The 24,591-nt window shown below is 36.4% G+C and overlaps 1 protein-coding gene across 2 annotated transcripts; it reads left to right on the top strand.

Moving 5' to 3' along the window:
• The first annotated feature begins 2,649 nt into the window (after positions 1–2,649).
• On the top strand, positions 2,650–23,546 carry LOC103723842 (F-box/LRR-repeat protein 14-like). 2 transcript variants are annotated; one of them, XM_008814900.4, is made up of 16 exons: positions 2,650–2,856; positions 3,819–4,137; positions 4,246–4,374; positions 5,144–5,351; positions 7,409–7,555; positions 8,941–9,015; positions 9,997–10,068; positions 10,214–10,285; positions 12,498–12,569; positions 14,190–14,261; positions 14,894–14,965; positions 16,013–16,084; positions 18,493–18,636; positions 21,031–21,102; positions 22,796–22,942; positions 23,051–23,546. In XM_008814900.4, the coding sequence occupies exons 2-16, from the start codon at positions 3,943–3,945 to the stop codon at positions 23,233–23,235; spliced, it is 1,734 nt and encodes a 577-aa protein (XP_008813122.2). In that variant the 5' UTR covers positions 2,650–2,856; positions 3,819–3,942; the 3' UTR covers positions 23,236–23,546. The 2 variants fall into 2 exon arrangements, with proteins under 2 accessions (XP_008813122.2, XP_008813123.2); XM_008814901.4 differs by having other exon boundaries at positions 3,930–4,137.
• Positions 23,547–24,591: the final 1,045 nt, after the last annotated feature.

The following is a 24,591-nucleotide window of genomic DNA, read 5'->3' on the forward strand; positions in this document are numbered from 1 at the left end:
ATCAATTAGTGTAGGAAATTGTTCCTATACTACCGGCTTAGGTTCGAACCTATGAGGTCACACGCATAGAAGATTCCTGATTGATCAAGAAAGCTGATGAATGATTAAGAATCATTCAGGGATAATTTGGTCAATTTGATTGGCAAATTATCTTATAAAATAATTAAAGTAATTATTGAAGGATTAATTAGTAATTAAATTACTAATAAACTCAATTTGATTGAGTAATTGTGCTAAGGATGAGCCAAATTGAATTGGATTCAAGTTTGGGCTCAATCAGAATTTTGACCTGATTGGATTAGGTTAGAACCAAAAAGGACTTAAGCTGATCAAATTAATTTTAAATTAATTTGTTCTTAATTGGGGATTGACCTAATTGGATTAGGTCCAACACAAAATAATTAATTCAATTTGATTGAGTTTGCATGAGCCAAAATTGAATTGGATTCAATTTGAGCTCAATCAGGGTCTGACCTGATTAGATTGGGTTCAACCAAATTGCTTTGTTTTAATTTGGGTTTGACCAAATTTGATTAGGTGCAACCCAAGAGGATTAGGCTCAGATGATGTGGCAATTATTGGTGACATGGAATTGGATTTCATGAATTTTAAATAAACCAAAATTATTGCATGGCACATGGACCCATTGCTTGACACATGGCGACATTGTTTGTTATTTGAATTTAAATTCAAACATTAAGCAATGTGTTAAATGATTTTAATCACTCAAACCATCAGCCAAGGTGGCGTATGAGTTTTTGAATGGATTAAATTCGAATTTCAAGATGTGATTTCGAAATTATGAAGTGTTTTACCTTGCCGCATGGATTTCAAATTCCTTCCCTCTTGCACATGTGTTTAAAATTTGAATTTAAATCAGATTTGGTTGAGATCTGATTTGGGTTGTTCCTATTCCTTTGCATGTGCCAACTAAAAGAGGTTTTCTGAAAATAAATTTTGAATTTTGAATGAAAATTCGGAGGCCATTAAAAGGGGTCAAACATGGGCACCCTAAACACATCTATTGCAGCCTTCTTCCTCACCAGCCTCCTCTTCCTCTTCTTCTCCATTTTAGATAGGGTTTTCAAGGTGAATATCTAGAAGATTCAAGATCAGATCTGAGTCCTCTACTTTCCTTACAAACCTCATCTCCATCTGCTTCAAGACGATTGATCAAGAGTTGATTGAATCCCGACGGGCAGATTTCAGCTTTCAAGAAATTCTGCGCAAGCTAGCACTTCCGCAGGATTGGATCTCTTCAGGAACTTCGCGTGGACTTCTCGTAGAGGCCATTCATGTGCGTGGCTGCGAAGTCGAGGATCAGATCCACAAGTTTCATCCATCATAAAAGGTATTAATCCTACATTAATCTTTTATTATGGTGTCAAGATCTAGGTCTGATTCCCCGAGGTTTTACCCTCTTTTGGGGCTCCTCACGGAGATATCTCCAGAATCCATTCAATGAATATTCGGAGATTAATCGGAATAGAGTTCTTAAGTTTCAGATCTGATAGTTAATCATGCATAAAAGTTTTAGCATAATTGTTTAAACGATTCCGGCATAATCCTATGTGTTCTTAAGGTGCTGATTTCTAGATTTGATCTTGTAAGCATGCATGAATTAAATTGTTTGATTCGATTTTTCCGCTGCGTTTTAAAACTTAAAAAGAACTACGTATGGCTTGATCCCCCTTATGAAGGGGTACGTAGGCAACCCGATCAGGTTCAGCCATGGTTTTTTTTTAAAAAAAAAAATCAGCATGCTTAACACCGAAGAACCTAGGATTCACTATCAGATATATTATACAGTAAAAAAATTAAAAAATAATAAATTTTGGAGTGCACTAGATAGATCTCTTTCATCTGCAAAATATTTTTAAAATAGTTGATCACATATGAAGCCACTCAATCTGTTGTTCCATTAGTCTATATATATATATATATATATATATATATATATATATATATATATATATATTTGCCTATGAGATGAGCCCATGGATCTTAGCCGAAATGTCACCCTACTTTAGTACTAAGCTCTCATTCCTAGCATTAGTGGATATAAAAAATAGTCAAAAATAGGTAAAACTTGTGGGTGGGTCCCATTTCTTTTTCTAAGGGGTCAAGAAAGGGCCCAGCGTGGGCAAGCATCCAACTGAAATACTTATATCGCATAAACGGATACAGGGACCAAAAAAGATTCCTTCTCATCCCTCGTCTCGGAGACGACACGCGGCAGTGATCCATAGCTTGGAGATCACCATCTCTTCCCCAGGCTGAAACCGGTTTTGGTTGTGCATCCGGATGATATTAGTTAGAAGCAAAAATTCATACGCATCCTTATCTTAACAGAAATCGATGTAAATTAAATATAAATATAAATATAAATATAAATATAATAATTACATTTTATAATTATAAAATATAATGGAATATTAACTGAATGAGAAATCAAATTAATATTTATATTAATATGGTCATATATATATTTTTTTTAAAATTTATAAATGCTATATAAAATTAAATAAAATTATACATAAAATTAAATTTTTGGATATGGGTTAGATATTTATTTAATTATATCTATACTTATATATATATATTTTGAATATGAGTACGAATATGATATCCGGATGGATTTGGATTGAAAACGGATTTGACGGAGATTAGCCCAGTTTCATCCGTACCGCCATCCTCCGTTTCTCTCTCCCTACCCCGGTTTTCTCCCTTGCTTTCGTCCTTCCGTGCCGCTTCAGCCGTGGTTCTGCGCCCTTTTCAACCCCCCCAATCACTCCTCTTATCTTCTAAACCCTCCTTCTCGGTTGTCTCTCTCGCCTCCTCTTCTCCGCCATTTAGGTAATAATTCGGCTTCCGATCGTTTGATCGGTGGGGTTCTTGGGTGATTCCTCTCGCTATTCTGCGAGAGGAACTCCTGATGGCTCAGACCGTCTTTTTTTTTTTTTGATTTTTTCTTTTTGCTGGTTTTGATTTCTTTTATCGAGTTTTTGAACTGCAGATTGTGGTTTCGTTGATGATGTTGGAAGGGGGTGCCTGTTTCGTAGCAAAAAAAAAAAAAAAGAAAAAAGAAAAAAAAAGGGGTGCCTGTATGGAACTTTTGGTGGTTTTTGCTTTGGCATTTTTTTGCTTTTTTTTTTGTATGATGTTAGGTCGTCGTTGATCTGAAGGTGATTAGACATGACGATTGCTTCTGATTTGTTGAGAAGATTAGTTAGTGCCATCGTTATTGTCTTCTTTTTCCTCTACAAATTAGTTATATGTCCCGTGGAGATTGATGTTGGAGATAGCATTTGCACAGAACTTCTGCCATCGCTTGCTTTTCTTTTAACTCTGCTTTGAAAGCAAGAAATTTTTGTTTCCAAAAGCTCTTAAAATTTTCTATGTTTTGTGATAGTTTCTCTAGTAAAGATTGGCTTTCGGTGGATATTATTTTCCATTCTTTTTCTAATGTTTTCATGCTTCTCCTCTTCTTCCTCTTTAAGTTCTTGACTTATTTTACTGATGAAGTCACCATCTTGATTTTTAAAATAAGTCATTGAGTAAGCTGTCGAAAGAGATTAGATGGGACGGTCGAGTCTTGCTGGTAGAGAGGATCTAACTTTGGGATCTTTTTTCTTGTAAAACCGGGTTTCTTTGGTGATTCATTTCTTGCCTTATTCTGCTGGAATCATCGCAAAGCTTGGCGTTCTTAATTTTATAAAGAGTTCATTAAGTAGTTCTAATCTGTTTAATAGATATATATTGCTCTAGCTTGTTCTGACTTAGATTCTTATTATATGATGGATTGGAACGATGCAAAGGTCTTTCCGATTTTTGAGGATGTTGGAATTGGAGGATGGCATCATTGTTAAGCTGGACATCATATAAAATACTGTGAACTGAAAAATACTGTGAACTGAACTGCTCTCCAGATAGTTGTCCTTCATGGGGGGAGCTTGTTCGAGGAAGAAGGACCTGGATGACGAAAGTGATACACGGAGAACCTCTGGGCGATGCTCTAAAAGTGGCAGCTCGAAATGGTTATTGTTCACGCTGCCTCACTGTAGCATAGATGCCCGTCGGAGGGGGGAGGGGAAGTGTCCATCCCTTTTGGAACTATGCATTGCAAAAAGTTGTGAGGTATTTACCATGTATTTTCTTAAATGGTGTTTCAGTTTGGTTGGCCTTTAATATAATATGCTTCCCTTGAGAGCTTGCTATTGTCTTTCATTTCTTGGGTGATAACAGGATATCGATAAGTATGGCAGCTTTTCTATGCTCCCCAGAGATATAAGCCAGCAGATATTAGATGAACTGGTGGAATCTCACTGTCTCACTGATGTGTCTCTTGAAGCCTTTCGGGATTGTGCTCTTCAGGTATCATTCTCTTGCGGTTGTCTATCACTACTGTTATTCAGTCTGACAGGTGGTGACCTTTGATAGCGAATCTTTCCAGGGCTTCCATCCATATATAACTATTTTATGCAGCAGCATGTTAATGACTCTACAAGTACATGATATGATAATAGCAATTAGATTGTGGTAACAGCTAGATGGAGCTTAATCTTTAGAGAACTGTTGTTTATGTAGATTAATAATGTAAATTTCTTCTGTGTATCCAAATCCTTTCTGATGTTGAAAGGCTTCTTTGTCATTTTTTTTGTTCAAGAATACAAAATCTACAGCTGATGAGCCTTGACGTATATGCATGGATTAGTGTGCAAATATTATGTTGCTTGACATGTACCAAACAGGAACATCTGTGAATAGCTGGAATTAGTTCACTTCTTATGATTTATTTTGCTCAGTTTAAACAAAACATCTTCTACTTCAGGACATGTTCATCATAAAATACACCTGAGAGAAGCTGTGACTGGTGCACCTACTGCTTATTGTTAAGTTTGGATCACAGAGTCCGGACTAGTTTTGGGTAAATGATTTTTTTTACATAATTGCTATGCATTACTCTTTGATAGCTCTTAGTACCCATTAGTTGATTGATATTTATCACAATAGTTATTTTTGGGAGTGTTTTGTTTGTACATTCAGCTTCATATTCTAACTCTCAAATTCTGTCCATCTATGGTATTATCAATGTGGGACATGTTCTTACATATATGTCTATTTAATTCTTATCTGAAACTAGGATATCCATTTGGAAGAGTACTCAGGAGTGAAGGACAGTTGGATGGACGTGATTTCTTCCCAAGGGCAATCCTTGCTTTCCCTTGATATTTCTTGTTCTGACGTAACAGATTCCGGGTTGGTCCTTATCAAAAATTGCTCCAATGTACAAGACTTGACATTGAATTACTGTGATAATATTTCAGACCACGGCCTGGAGCACTTGTCTGGTAAACTACTTGTGGCCGCCAACTTCATCTCTTCCTGTAATATACCCTTGACATGATTTTTTTTTGTCCTTCCTTTTTTTGTTAACTTTTCTATATTATCTTGACACTTACAAAATGAGCAATTGTCATATGCATACAGGTTGTGTAGAAATCTATGCAGAAATGCATGGTCTGCCATCCACTTTATTCTTAAGACAGTCACCCCCATGCCCTGTATGACGGGCAGGTCATCCACTTCCATATCTTATATGATCTGTTTGTATGTGATAATTACTTGTATCAAGCATATAGATAATAATAAGATGATCATTTTGGTAATGGATTTCTAAGCTAAAATTTGGAAACGTGTTATTGGAGTTAGGTTGTGTTTACTTAAATTGCTGATTTTATGTGGTTTCTCTTCAAGAAAGGGATTATGCAACTATAATAGCATACTATCACAAGTTTTGGGCATTGTCAACAAGAGTCCTAATCAGTGCACGTTTGATCCTGAACCTGTGAGCTCTCATCCAATCTATATGTGTTTGACCTTTTTTATCGATGAAAAACATTTCAATATTTGATTTATCTTTTGGCAATTGGCTCTCAATTTGAGGGTAGCCTGGGATGAATTGGTGCTAAAATCTTTGTGAAGATAACCCAATGTGAATTGTTAAGAATAGGGCCTGCCATGAAACCCTAGAAGACCAATTGACATAGCAAATTGTTTTCCTGAGTCCAAGTAGGGAATAACCCTCCCAAGATTCCAGTAGTCTTTATAAAATATCCAGAAACAGAGAGCAAATCAAGGTTTGTATGGGGAATTACATTCACCTTTGAGGTACAATTTGTAAGATAACACCCCCCCCCCCCCCCCCCCCCCCCTCCTCAAATTTAAGCCTTCCAATCAGTGCACACCAATTTTTTACAAATTAATTTGTGGTTTCAAATCTTTAAAATCAAGGGGTTCAACGTTTGCTCTGCTGTTATTTTGTTATTGTAAGAATCTATTGTCTACTTGTGCAGGAGCAATATACAGAGGCATGCTTTTTGGATTTTTTAATCGATTTAGACATATCTGGGTGGGGAGTGCCCTATTAGAAGTGGTCTGGATCATTTCTAGCTTATAGCTGCTGCTGCTGTTATTATTATTATTTTTTTTCTGTCTGTCATCATGATTATCATTATTATCGTTATTGTTATTTGATTTGTTAGGGCGCTTTTAATAAACTTTGTGCAATGTCTGAAACAGATCTCTATAGTGGTCTCATGCTTGTAATGATTTTTTGTTAATTTCAGTAAGTGATGCTTGTTCCTGGGAGTGGGCATTGGATAAAGGACTCAATGTCTAATGCCGTCTATCTTCTTTTTTCTTTTTTCTATATTGTTTTTGCCACAATGTCTTGATGGCCTTAATCTGTCAACTTATGGTATTATTGCTCTTCACACTTTCTTACTTGCAGTGCATGCTTCATTTATAAAGTTGGAGAAAGACTGGTTGATGATGGTGTCTGTTTTTGCTGTTGATTCTTGATTCTTCATAAGAGTGGATTTCTATGTTTGGCAATTCAAAAATCATTATCTGTCTTGTACTTTCTTAGATTTGTTTTTAGAATAAGATAATGCACAGGCCTTGGCAACCTTTTCTCTTGTGACTTCTGTGAAGCAATGTTTCAAAAACTGCATGAACTAATTTTTGATGAGGAAAGCTCATAATATTATTTTGCTTTTTTTGTTTAACACCAATATATGCTTAATTTTATTTTTTATAAATTTTTTTATTTTTAATAGAATTCTATACTGCTAATAAATTAGCTTATATCTCACTTCCTCTAAACGTTATGGTATACAAATAATGGTAGAATGGCGTATCATCATATGAAATATTATTCTGACTTATTTTCAGTATGCTAATGAATGATTGTGAGTGAGATCATTGACATTGTTGCGACCATATTTTACATGGAAGTTCTTCTAATGTTCCTTATTTAGTTTTTTCCTGGCATAACTGGACATTGTTGCCTCTGTCATTTGCTTTCTTCTTGAATATTCACAATCATATTTTTCTCTTCTTCCAGGTCTTTCAAACTTGACATCAGTGAGTTTTAAGAAAAGCAATGCTATCACTGCAGAAGGAATGAGGGCTTTTTCCAGCTTAGTTAACTTGGTAAATTTGGATCTCGAGAGATGCTTAAAGATTCATGGTGGTTTGATAAATTTGAAAGGTCACCTTATTTTCCTTTGTATTTTTTCTCCCTCCACTTGCTGAAGTGCTTATTTATTAATTGTCATGTCTTCAGTTTGATGTTTAGGATGAATAACTAGGAAACATAGTTGAATCAAAAAAAACAACAAACAATTGGGAACATTAAATTGCTGTTACATGCTGCAAGTGGAGTCAATTTGTCTGTACTAAAAGATGCATGGATTAATGTATTCTCATATACCTGTGCATATATTGCTTTAGATTGGGTGAAGATAATATAGTCGAGCAAGATTTCTGCACATGAATGTTCATGCACGGGAATGCATGGATCATTAGGAGTACAACCACTGGTGGTCAATAAAGAATAGGATGGGTGTACTATGCTTTGACCCTAGAGAATTCTCAGCTTGGCTTACTGGCCCTCCACCTCCATGTGTTCCATGTGCCTGACTTAAGGACTTCTTCATTGAACAAGACAACCTGTTGTCTATCTCCTCTCTCCCCTCCTCTCTCTCTCTAAAAAGGGTTAATCTCTTTCACAAGGGCTGGAAAGATCATAACCTTTTCAAACATTTTGTAACTCCATGATCATGAGCAGGATCTGCCCTTTTTTTGAACTAAGCCATACATTTTATCTTCATGTGAGTCAACACCTCTCTTTTGTAAACATTCAAATAAAAGGCCAAAATTTGCTTTCCAATATGGAAGGAAATAGTGAAGCAAATCATGCATCTAGCATCTTGTCACTCCCCTGTGCTGTAAGGGAAACCTTGATGGAGTGGTCACCAATGTTATTTGTTGCCCTTTAGATAGTTGCATCCATCTCAATTTAGTTTATCATTCCTTGGAAGGGTCAGATGTGAGTGTTCTAGACACTCCTCAAACTAACATGAGGAAACTGTCTCCTCTGAAAAAGAATGGAGAAGTTAGAAGATTATGTCACATTTAATCTTCTCAAGAACCCCTTCTAGTTGCTAGTTTCCTTAGAGTGCATAGATTTCATTTCCGTTGAGTGCTTCTCCATGAGGATTCACATGTTGGTGTTGGTGGGCATGCTGGGCACTGAAAGGCATGGTATCTACTGTGCTGGGACATGTGCCATGCCATGTTGAAATTAAAAAAAGAGAAAATGACTTAATACCCCTTTTAAGATAAAAATATTAAAAAAGTCTATAGTTGTTGTTGTTGACCTACGCCACCTGGTATTGCTCTTGTGTCTCTTATATGCTATATAGCTTGTACGCCATACAAGAAAATATGCGGTTTTGCTCTTGTGTTTTTCTGTTTCATATTCTTGTATGTCTTAGAAGTCAATAAGTAGTTGTTTTCAGGATAGGAACTTTTTCTCTGTTATACAGTATTATACTCTTCTTCATGTATACTTAATATATTTCTCTTCTGCAGGTTTAACTAAACTTGAGTCTCTTAATATCAGATACTGCAATTGTATAACAGATGCAGATATGAAGCCTCTTTCAGGTAGCTCCCATTTAGTTATCTTTTTCCCTTTTAATATGGTTGCAATAATAGTTTACCAGTTCTGATTTCTCAGGGGATTTATCTTCATGATTTCGTATATGTAACCAAGATTTTAAATCCCGTGGGATAGGACTGTCCCGGTTTTCCCATGGAACCGGATGCGCTGCTGTCCCGCCCTGTCCTGACAATTGGGACAGGAGATGTCCCAAGACATGCTGATTGGGATGATGGTGGGATGGTTCTATCTCGACATATGGGATGGTACCCCATCCCAGTATCCCGCAGCATGTACTGCAAGGACTTGAATCCTTGTATGTAACAACTGTGCATGTGTATGTGCGCCTAGCTTGGTGTTACGCTCTTCGGGTCGAAAATCCTTTAATTATATTAATTGACTTGCTTTATGGAATAGAATATTCAGTAGAACAAATGCTTCATAGTTTCCAAGATATCATATTATGGAATTGTTGCTAATTTTTACTATTTCTTCTGGGCCTTTAGGTTCCTTCTTAGGGCTTCTAAGATTTGATCTCTGAACATTGGATAGTTTTGAAGTAGCGAGATTTAATTGAATCATTCAATTTGTTATGTATCTGACAAACTGTGCAGTAATTTTGTAACTATGATAGTTTCTTAGTTCTTACCATCTCTTATCTCGTATTCAGTTAGTTGTAAAACTGATTAAAATTTATGTGCTTCACTGTTTATTCCTGTACTGATTAGGCCCTCATTGATATTTATAACGGTGATGTTTGGCTTTCAAAGTTTTTGCTAAAGCTGGTAATGTCATGTTACATGTAACAGAGAAACTTATACTATGGAATTTTTTTTGCTAGGAACTTGTCTTATTTTTCTTTTGATTTCACTTTAAATGAAACGCTCTACTTAAGTTGATGTCTCTATCTCTTAAAGTTGTTAGCATAGAAACTCTTGTTGTTAGTAAATTTTATTTTGAATCTGACACATCTACTTTTGGTTTAGGTCTTGTGAACTTAAAAGATTTACAAATGTCATGCTGTAGAGTTACAGATGCAGGCATTGCTTATTTGAAAGGTAAACATTCGGGAGAACAATGTCGATTCTAATCTTTCATAATTGATGTTTGTTGTTTCTGAAGGACCTTTTGCAGCTCACATTAAGACAGCCATTTTTGAATTTGTCTAGAGTAAACTTGTTTCTCAAGTTTGGTTCCATGCAGGTTCATCTAAACTCTCTCACTTGAACTTGGAGGGTTGTCTAGTGACTGCTGCTTGCTTTGAGATTATTTCAGGTACCCCCTGCCCCATCTTTTTCCTGTATCACTTATACATCTCTCAGTACATGATTAAACTCCTTGATCTTTTAGACTTTTAATATCCAACCTCCCATGAGACAATGTGTAGACATGTGCACGTTATTTGGTTTACTTTTTGGCTTGGCTGATTGATAAAGAGCTTCTACCCTCTTTTTGTGTTTTGTGCGTATGGTAGATCAGCCAATTGTCAAGGACTGGGCTACAGATCAGGGAAACTTACCCTGAAGTAGGCCTGGTTGGCCTGTAAGTTTATCATTTCCTCTGCTACTGTGCATCCACTGCACCCCACTGCTAGACCCAGTCATGTCTAACTGGTGCTTTGTGCTTTTCCCAAACCTTTCTTGAGCCACCCACTAATCTCCTGTGATGTACGTCGAACTTGCAACCTCCTCCAAAGAGGAGCAAATCGCCACCCTTCTGGTCAAGCTCTGATCTTTATCCTCTTTCATCAATGAGCCACCAGATTTCACCCACTATTAACCTCTGTCATCAGCTTGTTGGTAGTAAGGATTAAAGTCATGGTGGGATGTCCCATGGGAGGTCGGGAAGGGGCACCATCCCATGTGTGGGGATGGGACTGTCCACCCATCGTCCAAGCATCCCATTTAGCGTATTCTGGGACATCCGTCCCAAGTGTTGGCATGGGTTGGGACGGCGAAGTGTCACATTCCACCCACAAACCAGGACAGCCTATCCCATGGGATTTGAGCCATTGATTGGAAAGGCTTAAAAATCAAGTGTTTGATGGTGGTGTATATAAGAGAACTCAAAAAGTCCAAGGAGAAGACTGGCAAGCAATTGTCCTGGAATGGACTAGCAGAATTCTGATAACAAGACAGTCTTGGAAAAGCTTTTAAAACCTATTGAAGTGAAATGAAGAAAATAAAAAAACAATCCCTCCAACATTAGGAATGGAAATTATACAAGAGGGGGGGATCAAATAACTATTCTGTTTTGGTTTGCTAGTTGCTGTTCATTTTACATATTGTTTTATCTTTTCATGCCAGTCCATATGTTGGTATGGTATGGCACGATTAGTGCACTGTGCCGATCCCTGATCATGAGTTTGCCGGCCATACTGCTACTGTCTATTTGGCTATTCTTGAGTTCAATTTGGAGGCAAGGTTAGACTTAAAAAGTGGGTACCCTATATGTAATATTATTTTCCTTATTCTTTTTCTAGTTAAGAGTGGCTGGACTTGATCTCTTGTCAATGAGGCTGGCTAAGAGAATTCTGGAGTACTGATGTAGTTGGTGCAATATATAAAAAAAAAAAACTTTCTTTTCCTCACTAGTTGTCCTTCTTTAGTTTCTATACCTTTATATCTTTATACTCCTGCTGAAAATTGAGATTGAAGCGACAAATATGATTGATTTTTGTGTGAATATTGGCTGCACATATTCCAACATTCCTTTCACTCTACCATAACATATGGCCTGTATGAACCTGTTCTTAGAACCTCATCTTTGCTAAAGCCCTCCAGCAATGACTTTTAGACGGCCTGGATCCCTGAAGCCCTAATTTTCATATTTTTTTTGTTTGATGAAATTAGGAGAAATTTATTTTTATTGACTGAATTTCTCTGTTACACTAAAACCAAACATTCTCATGTTCTTGCCTTGAAAAATCTAACCTCGATTTTGCATCACCCTCCTTTCCAATGTGCTTGAGTACCTAGCCTGAAATTTTAAAACCAAAATACAGATTTTTCAATGTATAATGGTTCTTTTGAGACACTCATCTAGTTACTTTTTATTTACTCTTTGAAATATATAATCGAGTGCTTTACTATATCTCATGTTCTGACTCTTTTAACATTACTTCTTTAAAATATCTAATTTTTGTCCTAAAAAATTTGTAATATGGTCACACTCATCATTTTCTTTATCATATCTGATATAGGATTAATTAAGAGCAGATATTTTCTCAAAGATTTTGTATCTGTCACCTTGAGTATAGTTAGTCATGGATCCTTTATGTTGCTTTGATTTGAATCATGTGTTTTCTCGTATTTTCTTAGCAAAATTTAACTACTTAACTAATCTCTTCCGCATGTCTCATCTTTTGCTTCATTAATGGGGAATTCTAAGTCTGCATGCATTGGATCTCTTCTAATTTTATGCTGTTACGGATATCTTTTTATTGGAGTGCAATAATCAAGATGACTATTGCTTTTACTTTTCACAGGGTTCATCTCACTGATGATTTTGAATCTTAGCCGATGTGGTTTGTCCGATGATGGTTGTGAGAAGCTCGCTGGTGAGTCGATGAAAGGCTAGATGTATATTAATACATGAAGGGCTTATTTGGTTGCTTTTAGTTGGAATCTCTCTATAGAAGATATTACACGTGATTGTAATCATAGTATTTATAATTTTGCATCTACAAATTAGCTGTTTGGTTTAAGGTTCACCGTCTCGTTATCGGACCCCGTACTGGTGCTACACTAGCACAGTGTTGGTACGGTACCGTATGTATTTTTTCGACACACCAAGTATAGGTACGCCACCTGTACTAGGTATCAGTACCGAACTGGTACAGTACGGTATATCCCGTACTACCCGGTTTAGGCCAATACAGCGAACCATGATTTGGTTAGCTGCACAGTACGACAATTTACTGACCCGTGTCGCCAGGTAACCGGTCCGAGCCTTGATTCTGGTGCAACAGACCTTGATAGGGGGTATTAAGGCATTAAGATCCAAGCATATCCAGTGGTTGGGGAACTAGTTGGATCCGGTCCCAAATCCAGTCATGAAGAGCCCAATTGACCTCTCTCTATGCATATGTATATATAGATGCAATTTACCTCTTGAACATCAGTTGGTCTTTGAACATTGTATTGGCAATTGTGAAGTTCTTTCAATGCCTAATGCATTTTGTTATAGTAGAACCCGGAAATATACTGAATTTGGTTTTTTTTCACTTTTGTCATTCTTTTTAAGTTAAGCGGCTATTTTATCAAATGTATAAAGTTATAGAATTGGATATTTATTTTATACAAAAAGATACTATTCTTTTGGAATCTGTAGATTATTATAATTAGCACCTTTTGGGAGACCTTGTCTTGTCAAGGATCATGTTTATTACCTGTACCCTCTTTTAATTCAAGAAAAGAAAGAAAAACATTGAAGACTGATTTAAATAAAGAAAGAAATGATCCTAATATGACATAAATGCTAAAATGATTTTTTTTTGGCTTTGGCTAATTTTGGCTGAAATTGACCAAAACAACTGCAATTGATTAGTCTCAGTTGAAACTTGAAACTGACTGAAACCCACAGTTTCAGTAACTGACACTGATCCATTTTTGCTTTAAATGGTTTGATCTCAACTGAATTTAAGGTTTTGCAGTAGTAGCTTGAAATGACTCTATGAGGATAGAAAATTTTCTACAATAACCATTCTTTTGTATCAATTATGCAACTCGGCGAGTGGATTGACATGCACAAGAAAAGCTAGTACTTGAGTCTTTTTTGACTACATAAACTGGCGCGGGGGCGGGGGGGGGGGGGGGGGGGGGGGGGGGTGGGGAGAGAGAGTTTCATGTTAGATGAAAATCTTGATATATTATGCATAGTGCCAGTGCGTTGAAGGATTATATGGACTACTTAGAGAAACATAGTTTTGTTCGTTTGCTACATCAGCATTTAAATGACTTCAAAGCTTTAGGCATGTATCATGAATCCTTGATCTTTAAGTAGATTTAGTATGCCATATAAGGTCTTTCTTGCATTAGTATTCAATGTTTATATCTAAATTACTCTATCATATTCTATGTGCATTAATTCACCTTTTCCCCTTCTTTGCTTAGTATGTTTATTGGTGCATTCTAATGTTTTAGTCAACGTTCTCACTTGGTTAGCTATTGCATTTAAGGGCTTTTGAAGTTGAAAGTCTTGAACCTGGGGTTCAACAACATCACTGATGCATGTTTGGTGCATATAAAAGGTTAGCCTCCTTCACATTCTTCATTTTTTTAGGTTTTTTTGCTGATATATGTTTGGAGGTTTGCATGTCTGGTCTTTGTATAATATAATTAATATTTGAGCCTTTTAAAATATGCTAGTGAACTATTAAGGTCAATGAGATGAACACTAACTTCTTTTGAAACAATGTTCATAGAGAATGCTTTTTCCTTGAATACACAGGAAACTGATCTTGAGAGGTTATAGGTCATGAAGAACTGTTCCACTGCATGCATACTGGCATTCTTCACATCTTCATAATAGTGTGCATTTTCTTTACAGCTTCTAAGAATTTGCCATCTCCTTGCACTTCTTCATCAACTTGTATCCGTTAAGACACATGATGTAACTTCTGTTTTTCTGCTTACTACAGAATTGAAATGAACATGGGTTTTCTTAAATGACATTCATTTAACCGTATTTAACCAAATTATATTTTAACCATATTCTCTTTTATATAATATGCATGTAGACGCATACACATCCACAAGAGCACACACTTATGGACCTGTTTTGTTTGAAGTAGTCAATGAGAATTCTGATTGTCTCGTGATATCAGAGTTGCCTACTTTATTACATGCTCTTTTTTCCCCTAAAATTATCTTGTTAATGTAGATTTGATCAATTTGGAGAGCCTGAACCTGGATTCTTGTAAGATCAGCGATGAAGGTTTGTTAAACTTAAAAGGTATTATTTTTAGACTGCATCTACAATATGCTTCCAATTCATGCTTGGTATGTTTCATAGTAGAAGATAAAGTGGTGAAAAAAGATTTTAATGCCAACAATGTATTGTTCAGATAGGCTTCTATAGGACGTTGGCAATTTATATTCGTTGTTTTACTCATCATTCTAAATTTCTATCTGCAACAATTACCGGCAAGATTGATATATGTTGAAAATTTTATTTTGCCTTTAAAATTTCTTCTAAATTTTGCAATCGACCAAATGAGGAACTACTGATCATTTATTACTATTGTTCATGTAAATAATTTGCCTCATTTTGCACCTTCGCTGCTTGAATAGGCATATTGTAGGCACCCATGCTTGTTCATTCTTCAGGCTATACTTTCCATTGTTAAGCTTACGAACCAACTTTATCCTGACATGGATTTGAAGCCTCCACTAAGTTTATTTTGAGCTAGGAACATGTAAAATAAATGATTATGGATGACTTTGGGTGCAAGTCACCAAATTGGCTTCTCATAATTTCATGCTTGTTCATTAATGCTAGTACTCAAATTTACTTTGTCAAGGGTATTCATTATCCCCTTGCCTTTTCTTTTCTTTCATTTATTCTTATCTTCTTGAGGTCAAATAGGAGCATCATCTGAAATCTCATTGAAGAAAAAAGCAAGTAGCATACTTCCAATTCCAAATTTCACTCTTAGACAACAGCCAGCCCAAAGCTTTCATAAGACTTCACCTGTAATTATGTGCCTTATCTCTCAATCCTAGCCAGAAGCTCATCCTTTAGTCTTCTTAAGATTCCACCTGCAACTGAAGGATAGTACTTGATCCATTTGTTGTATTAGCCATCCTAAAGGGGACCTTGGGTTGCTCTAAGGTGCATTCCATTTGCGCTGGACTTCATACTATTTTTCAACTAAATACACAATCAATGTTCATGTTATGTGCTTCCAGGTAGTCAAAGAAATTATTGTTGGAAATATCATCCTTGTGTTATCTGAGATCCTTCTCAACATCATTCTGTTTTTTTTTCCCTTTCCTCTAGGCCTATTGCAACTGAAAAGCTTAGAGTTGTCAGACACAGAAGTTGGAAGCAATGGACTTCATCATCTTTCTGGTTAGTCTTCCACCCTCTGTTTTACTTGTGAAAATTGCATAATTTCTGTAAATTTTATTATGTATGAAGTCCTAATGTTCACATTTATGTATTAATTTCTGATGATCATCTGAAACAATCATGTAATGGTTTCAATAAGCTTTTGTATAAGTTAATTACTTGGATTTTTGTTACATGGCATTTGCTGTATAAGTGCATAAATTATCCTCCCATTATTTTAAGTATTCAGTGTATCCATACGGAGCGTAATTGTGGTTTTTGAACTATTGGCAGCTATTATGAGCTTTTCTAAAGTATGCTTTTTCCCTCACCTGTTGATTGGTTAATCTTGTGCTTCTTGCCAACTCTTGTTCAGCAAGTAATTTCTTAGTGTTATCATTTTTTATCGATTCATTCACCACTCATCTCCATTGATGATAAGTTTCACATATCTCACACACCAAGGCCATTGTAGGGAAATTTCATAATCTAATCCAATTGCATTTAGTCACCAGATTGTTCTCTATGTTTGGTAGAACTCCAAGGCATGAATGCTGGAAGGTTGCTGCTCTTGTGCAGTACTTGAATATATTGATGGCTGGTTTTTGATGCTGGATTGAAGGAAGCAAGATGATCCTGGTCATCTGGCTCCTCTGTCCAGGCATGATGACCCTATACGTGATCTCCATTTGTGAGATATAGTTGCCCTATGGTTTTTTGTAGTTATCACTGACATATATAAATTATAAAGCTTTCTTCTAACAATTTGTTCCCTTTAAGCTTTGAAGACATTGAGAGGTTCTCTGGTTTCCTCAGTGGCAAGAATCTATGGTCAAGTAGCTTATTGTTCTCTATCTTCACAAACTTGAACTTCTCTGTTTACTAACTAGCAAGATCCCATTTCCTACAAGTTGGTCACAGAAAAGGACTAACTTAGATGGTTAGAGCTTCAGATTATGTGGTTTGTTGCGTATGCTATCAACTTATAAGAAGCATTGTTTAAACTGTGAGAAACTTGATTTGATGATCAAAAAAATGATATCCAGGACATTGCCGATCATTGCAGTCATGCTTTTCCTATGGATATCATGTATAAGCTTTGAATGGCCCATTTCTTTTACATCCTCATGGACACTCACATTCTTTTCAGCATGTGGTTTTGCCATGGTATCTGTGGTCTCAAAAACTAGCTTCTCATTTTGAGTTGGAGAGGTCCAGTCAAGCGATGCTGGCTGCAAGCTTGGTATGCCATTCTTGTCACATCTAGTTTGTCAAGTAGCATTTCGTTGCTATTATGAGATGAAAAATGTCAGCCTTGTACTTTCTTTTTTTTTTTTTTTTTTTTTTTTTTTTGCTTTTTGGGTCTTGAGGTTTTATACAAGGAGGCACGAATCTTACTGATAAAATACAAGGCTGATCTAGTATCCCATTCTTGCATGATTGGCAGCAAGGCTACTCCTTTATTCATGGAGTTTCATTTAGAGCTTCGATTAGATGATGGCTCTTCCTGATCATGCTACAATTGACTCGCTAGTTTTTTATCAGGTTTTACACATGTTCTGCATGCGGTAAGCCCTTTTTTTTTTTGCATCACAGTGCGGTCCTTAACATGCTATGTTATTGTCTTGGAACTGTAAGTCAGTTCTATCTGGTTGTCAACTTACTCTCCTGAGATTTGATGTATTCTAATGCTAAGCATGTTACTTTCATTAACATTGTTGGTCTGTCGCCATTTCTGCATTCTTGATTGTTCTCATATCTCTGGATGGGTCAAGAAAGAAGTTATGATCCTGGTTTCAAATGTAAGCGGAGTATGATGTTACAGCTAGTATCCTTCTTGGATTATTTAGTTGTAATGTGTCATTACGACATGGAGGTCACTTTTGACATAGCTACTGTGTATGGTGACAATTGCAGTGCTTATTTCCTACCACTATCTGGTACTCTGCATACTGAGCTCGGCTGTCTTTTTCGTCAGTCATTATATTTGTTGAGAAGCGCTCATTTTTGTCTCTCTTCCTCAAAGATATGTGGCTTCCTTATGATGACACAATCCATTGCTTGTTTTGGCTTTGACGAACTACAAGTGTGATTCATGAATCATGATATATTATTCATGATTAATTTTGATGAGAGTGTTGGCACTAACTTTTATTTATATGAATGTTGTACATACAATGTGCTTTTCAACAGCTTTACACTTTAGATATGCATTTTGTTTTTGCTTTCATTAGTGATTGATTCATTTAGTGTTTTCTTCTGATATGATGTTCTCCAAGTAAAGCATGTGCCAAGATATACACTTTGCATTGGCTTTCTTGCAAATTTAAGATGCAAGGATTTTTTTTGAGGGTTGTTTTCTCAAATGAAAGATCAAAGTTATGTTATTAAATTAATTAAATGATGTATCTGATGTCACTGTTTTGTAGGTTTGTACAAGTTGGAGAGTATCAATCTGTCATTTACTTTGGTCACTGATAGCAGTTTGAGGAAGCTGTCTGGTTTGGTATCACTTAAATCACTTAATCTGGATGTTCGCCAAATCACAGATGCAGGCATATCAGCTCTTACAAGTACGCCTTCATTAGAAGTTCTTGAACTATTGCATTTGCATATACGTATATATATTCAAAATTACTTAATGATGTATATGTTGTCATTTCTTCTTAGCAGTCTCCAACATGTCAAATTAAGTGGTACCTGGTCACATTTGTCAATTTGTTTCCTTGTCTGTGTTAAAGTGGCTAAAACTTGTTTCTGTTAATAGGCTATATTTACCACATGGTGTTATAATATGATATAAAAGTATGAGAAGTTCTGCATTTTTGGAGCTCTTTGCTTAAGGAAAGCACTTCTCTAACTGGCTAGATGACTTATAATTGTAGACAGAGATGACCTTGTTGTCATCCGTTGAGAGCATTTGACTTATATTACAGATAAAATATTCACCCCTGATTTATTTCTCTGGATTATCTTTTCGCCCTTTTTTCCCCTTTTCTCTGTGAGAGGACATGGGCAGCAAGCTCAAATTCATTGGGAGAATGAAAATCACATCCTCTCGAAGGAGGGGGAAGGATTGAAGAGAAGGAAGGAAAAGGGGGAGAAAGGAAAGGGAGAAAAAAGAGAATTTTGTGTTTGCTGGACGATCTTTTCACAATTGGTTGCTTCAGACATTTGAATTTTGTGTTTTTATGTTTTGTATGCTTTCAAGATATACACTCGTTCTAGTGGATGAAATTAACAAGATATGAGGAGACCGTCATCATATGCAGAGGTGAAGAGAGTCCATGTGAGCTGGCATATTTACAATATCCATCAGCTGTTGCTAAGCTTGTATTTAGTACCACTAACCATTTTATACTTAAATTTGAAGCTTGTTTGGTCAATGTAATGTTGTTTTCCACTGATCAAGGAATTATGGTCATCAGCCACAAACATCTGCTTCATATGACTGCAAATCTAAGAATGTGGTAGCGGAGAACTGACATTGGTTAAGTGGTCCAAGTGTTTGTCAGGTGAACTGAATCGAATATCATGCAGTGAAAAGTAATATAATGCCCTTGGGGGGCAAAAGTGGTGAAGGTTCAATAAATTCAGTTGTTAGAAAGGTCGAAGTGAATTTATAAATTATGATGTTTCTGGACCTTGTTCACATTTTTTGGCCTTTGACTCGACAGATATCTAATTTTATTTTGATCAATGAACCATGAAATCAGTCAACTTATTGTTGGCTAAAACTTAAAGTCACATTCTACTTAGGTTGGAGGGACTACACAGTAATTTGATTGAGTCTAAGGACAAGAATTGCTGGTTGGGCTTGGTTTATCTGGAACCATCTATTGTCTAGGCTGGGACTATTTAGGTTATTTAAAACGATGCAACTAACTTATGGGACCATCTATTATCTAGCCTGAGACTGTCCAAGTTACTTAAAATAATGTAACTTACATTAGAACCTAACCCTGGGCAATAAAGTTTTTTTCCCATTTCTGATGGAAATTTGTGATGATTCTCACAAAGTCATGATTGAGTTTATAGAATTCATTAGCAAAAAATCCTCAAGGGTTATTTATTGAACTTAATAAATATGTTATTTTAAAAAGTTTGCACCAATATTTTGGTTGTACTTATTTTTTTAGCTTTCTAGCAATTTAAAGAATTTGTTGTGATCATTGCTTAACATATTGGTTCATTTGTTGTAATCATTGTTTAGCATATTGGTACATGCCATGTGAATGCAATTTTTCCCTTACAACTTATGAATTAATTTTCTTGCAAGTGATAGGTGACTCGTGATTATGATAGTGAACAATGGTATATAATCATCTACAAACATATCAAGATTACTAAAACTATTAGTTTCTATTGCATTTCTGTTCATGTCGTTGAGAAATTTTTGTAAGTCTTAGTCTTTCTTTTCACTCAAATATTTCTCATTTATTATATCTGACCGCACATGATATGTTTGTGCCCCTGGCAGCATTTTGTTACTGGTAATAATGCTAACTTCAGGAAGTAACTAATGACTATAGAAGCCTAACCCTTTTTTGGACTCCCTTCAAAAGTTTTATCCATTTTGGATCCAAAAAAAAAGTTTTATCCCTTTTCTTCTTCCCTTTCCCATCTTATGGACCTTGAAGGATTCCATGGCATGTCTGACTGGGTAAACTGTAAAACAAGCATTGAAAGGATACCTGGTCAAGCATATTCTGCCAATCTTTATGTTATCTAGATCTTAATTTTATGTCTACAAAAAGTAAGTTACTTGTATGATACTGACACCATGTTCATGTTGAAATGTTATTTGCAGTTAGCTACTACTGCCACTTTATCACTTTCATTTATCTTAGCATGAAATACTCATCTATATGGTAGTGCAGAACAAACTATTTCAAGCTGTTTGAGTCTTATGGTATGAATATGTATCAAATCAAATGTTGTTAATTTCCTTGCATGTGGTGATGCAGGTCTTACTGGATTAACTCATCTGGATCTTTTTGGAGCTCGTATCACAGACTTCGGAACAAATTGCTTCAGATGTAGGTGAATTAATATAAATATTTACCTGATTTATAGTCTTTTCTCCACTTTAACCTTGTTCATTCAATATAGCACCCTTAAGCATGGTTCGCCATCTCGGTTTCGAACCCTATACATGTGCCACATTAGTACAGTATTGGTACGGTACAGTGCGGAATTTTTTTGGCATACCAAAGTGTCGGTACCGGATGCCGGTACCAAATCGGTATGCCATCCGTACCGGGTACCATTACCGAATTGGTACGCCACGTGTTGCCCGGTTTGGGCCGGTATAGCGTACCATGCCCTTAAGCATCTAGCAATTGAATGCATTTCATTACTCATCGGTAATTATTCTGTCACATTCAGCAGAAGCTCTGCTTGTTCCTTATGTTCATGCAAAAATTTGAGAGCAATGTTTCTTCATGATGAAACTTGTTTATGCCCATACTTCTGTCATTGATATTACCTGTCATGCCATTCAATATCATTAGTACTTTAGTTTTCATATCGAGTAGCACTCAACAGTCTTGCAGCTATTTATATTAGCTGAAAGATGCCATGGAAATCTGCTAGGAATGGACTTTCTGTTTTAAAGCAAAAATTACATATTGGGAGCTGCTCATGCTGCATAAGTTTTCTCAAGGATAAAACTTGAGCTATCTCAAAAAATGAGTATATCCTGCTACCTTTCTCAGCTTGTCTAATTCCGTGTTTGCTTCTTGTAGTTTTTTTGTTCACTGAATAAAACTTTTATATGGAGTTTTTAGCAGTATTGCCATATTTATCATCGGTTACCACCAATAATGTGTCAGACCAAATTGAAGTCATTTCTGGTTAGGCATTCTCAAGAATATCACTTTATTTTAGAATGCATGTAGGAAGATCTAGCAAGGTGGTGATCAGTATGTTTTAGTGACCCATAACGAGGGAAGAATTTGTGAGGAATCATCTTGTTGGGGTTTCCTGGGAACTATCTTGAAGCCCGCATCGTTGATTTACTCATGCTGGACATGAAACATGATTTGCATTAGCAGAGGACCATTGACGAAATTAAAGATGTAGGCATTGCTGAATTCTAGGCAAAATTGTAGGTTTAAGATGCAAGCTAAATCTAAACTACCGCAACAATTTACTGGCTATTTGAACACTTTGGCTGTCAAGGATTTAAATGATTTTGTCCTGAACAAACTATTAAATGACCAAGCAGTTCAAAAAGAATTCTGAGGAAGCAATTTTTTATGAGATTTTAAGTGTGTTCATGCCCGACTCTCGAGCTGACATCAACCCTTCAAATTTTGAGTTATTGTTTTGTACAACTTCGTGAAAGAGAGGGCCTATCAATGAAGCCCAAGTAGCGGGGAAGCCTATGTGATTGCTTTTGTTACCGAGGAATCCTGTAACTTTACATATTCCATGCTCAAACGACCAGGAAGCCACTCTCCAAGTCTGATGAAGGATATTGTGATATAGGAGATCTTGTTCACTTAAGGCAGAAATCTGACTTCGTTACTCTATCGGCAGAGATGAAATCAGTTTATAATTAAAGCGGGCTTCTGGTGATCTTTTTATCTCTCTTTCGTTCGGGTTCAGATATACCTAAATCTTATTTTTGAAGAACCTGAATCTTATTCTTGACACACTGGATATGGCCCTTCAATTCCCAGATGTTTTGAGTGGGACAACAATAAATATTTCCTCTGCTTTATTCAGATTTCAAGTGCCTGCAGTCCCTCGAGTTATGTGGTGGGTTGATAACTGATGCTGGTGTGAAGAACATCAAAGACCTTACGTCATTGACTCTCTTAAATCTGTCTCAAAATTGCAACCTCACAGATGGGACTCTCGAATTGATCTCTGGTATTTTGCCAATTACCTTCAGCATCTAAGATCTCATTTCATTCTCCCCAAATATTTCCCTTGCTCATCTCTTTTGGTTTTGTTGTTTTGACACTTCATCCATTACAGGACTGACTGCATTGGTTTCTCTGAATGTGTCAAATTCTCGCATCACCAATGCTGGATTGCAGCATCTGAAACCCTTGAAGAATCTGAGATCTCTTTCGCTGGAGTCCTGCAAGGTGACTGCTACTGAGATGAAGAAGCTGCAATTGGTTGCCCTTCCTAATCTGATAACTGTTCGACCTGAGTAAATAGTGCATTACTGGGGAGCCACCCTTGTAGATATGAATGGGGATTCAGAAGGAACTGTGCATATGGATGGTGTTTTTGTGGATTTCTAATTTAATGGCTGGGAAGATTTGTGTGCTGCATGTTCTAAAGCATGGTACTGACGCCAAAGCGAAGTGTAGATATGCTTTCTCAGCATAATTTGCACGCGGCCCTGCAGCTCAGCATTTGTAAATATGTATATATACTCACAGGTATAATAATCAGAGTACTTGTTCTGGACAAAGTTTGTGTTGCCTATTTTTTTAAAAGTCGATTAAGGGTATCCGACTGATCATAAGCCAAAAAAAAGGCAGATCGAAACTTTTGGTATTGGTATTACCTTTACCTGTTGAAGAGTGGGAGACACGATGGTTGACATGAAGAATGGTATGAGATATGTGTTACAACTTACAAAAGAGTGCCTGGAAGGTTGCATGTCAGCTGTAGGACATTCTGTGTGATTACCGAAGTATCTCTGTAGGAGAAAACAAGGTGGCACTGGAGATTGGGAAATCTCAACCTATTTATATAAGTAGACAAGTCCATGGTCGTCTAACTCCTATGACAGCAATCAGTCGGGAAAATCAGAAATTGCGAGATTTTGAGATGATGACCATCCGAAACATTTGTAGGGCTCCTGTTGCATTATATATGTACGGTTGAGAAAGCATATAAAAACCTGATACTGGATTGGATATTCTCATCGTTCGTTAGAATAAAATACCCAAATCCATTTCCTATCACTTATATGTTATTACCTGTTAGAGTAGCGTAATGGAAATGGCGAAAATGGCATTTGTTGAAGCCTCGGCAGCACTTTCTTACAGTTTTAAGTGCCAAATTCTGAATGGCTGCTGCCGATAAGGGAGAATCAAGCTCCAAAGTTCTTTTTCTTTTTTATGATGAGATGTCCAGCTTCAGTAATGGCTTGAACAAATAACCTCGCAACATATTCCATGTCTTTTTTCTTATCCTTCAATACCATCTCTTACTTTTGAAAACACCAAGCCAATTTTAGAAGCCATCAAGAGGTTAATCAAACTCCAAATTTTTCTTTGAATCATCCGCCCATCTTTAACAATTGACCCACCCTTCGGACCCCTTGATTGCTGGTCCCGATTTGAGATGTTAGCATTAAATATTTCAGCTTGTAAAAGGTGGTCTGAAGCCCATCATAGGTCAGTTGAGAGAAATGTTATGATGAATTATCACGTCAATACTCGTTCACATCACTAAGGTGCAAGAATCAAATAGAATGACAATCATCTGCATTAAATGTACAAGCAATCATGCTATTTAATATAGATAAATTTTTAATACTTTATATTATATGCTCT

This window comes from Phoenix dactylifera, unplaced genomic scaffold (genome assembly GCF_009389715.1).
Source record: "Phoenix dactylifera cultivar Barhee BC4 unplaced genomic scaffold, palm_55x_up_171113_PBpolish2nd_filt_p 000046F, whole genome shotgun sequence".
NCBI classification, from domain to species: domain Eukaryota; kingdom Viridiplantae; phylum Streptophyta; class Magnoliopsida; order Arecales; family Arecaceae; genus Phoenix; species Phoenix dactylifera.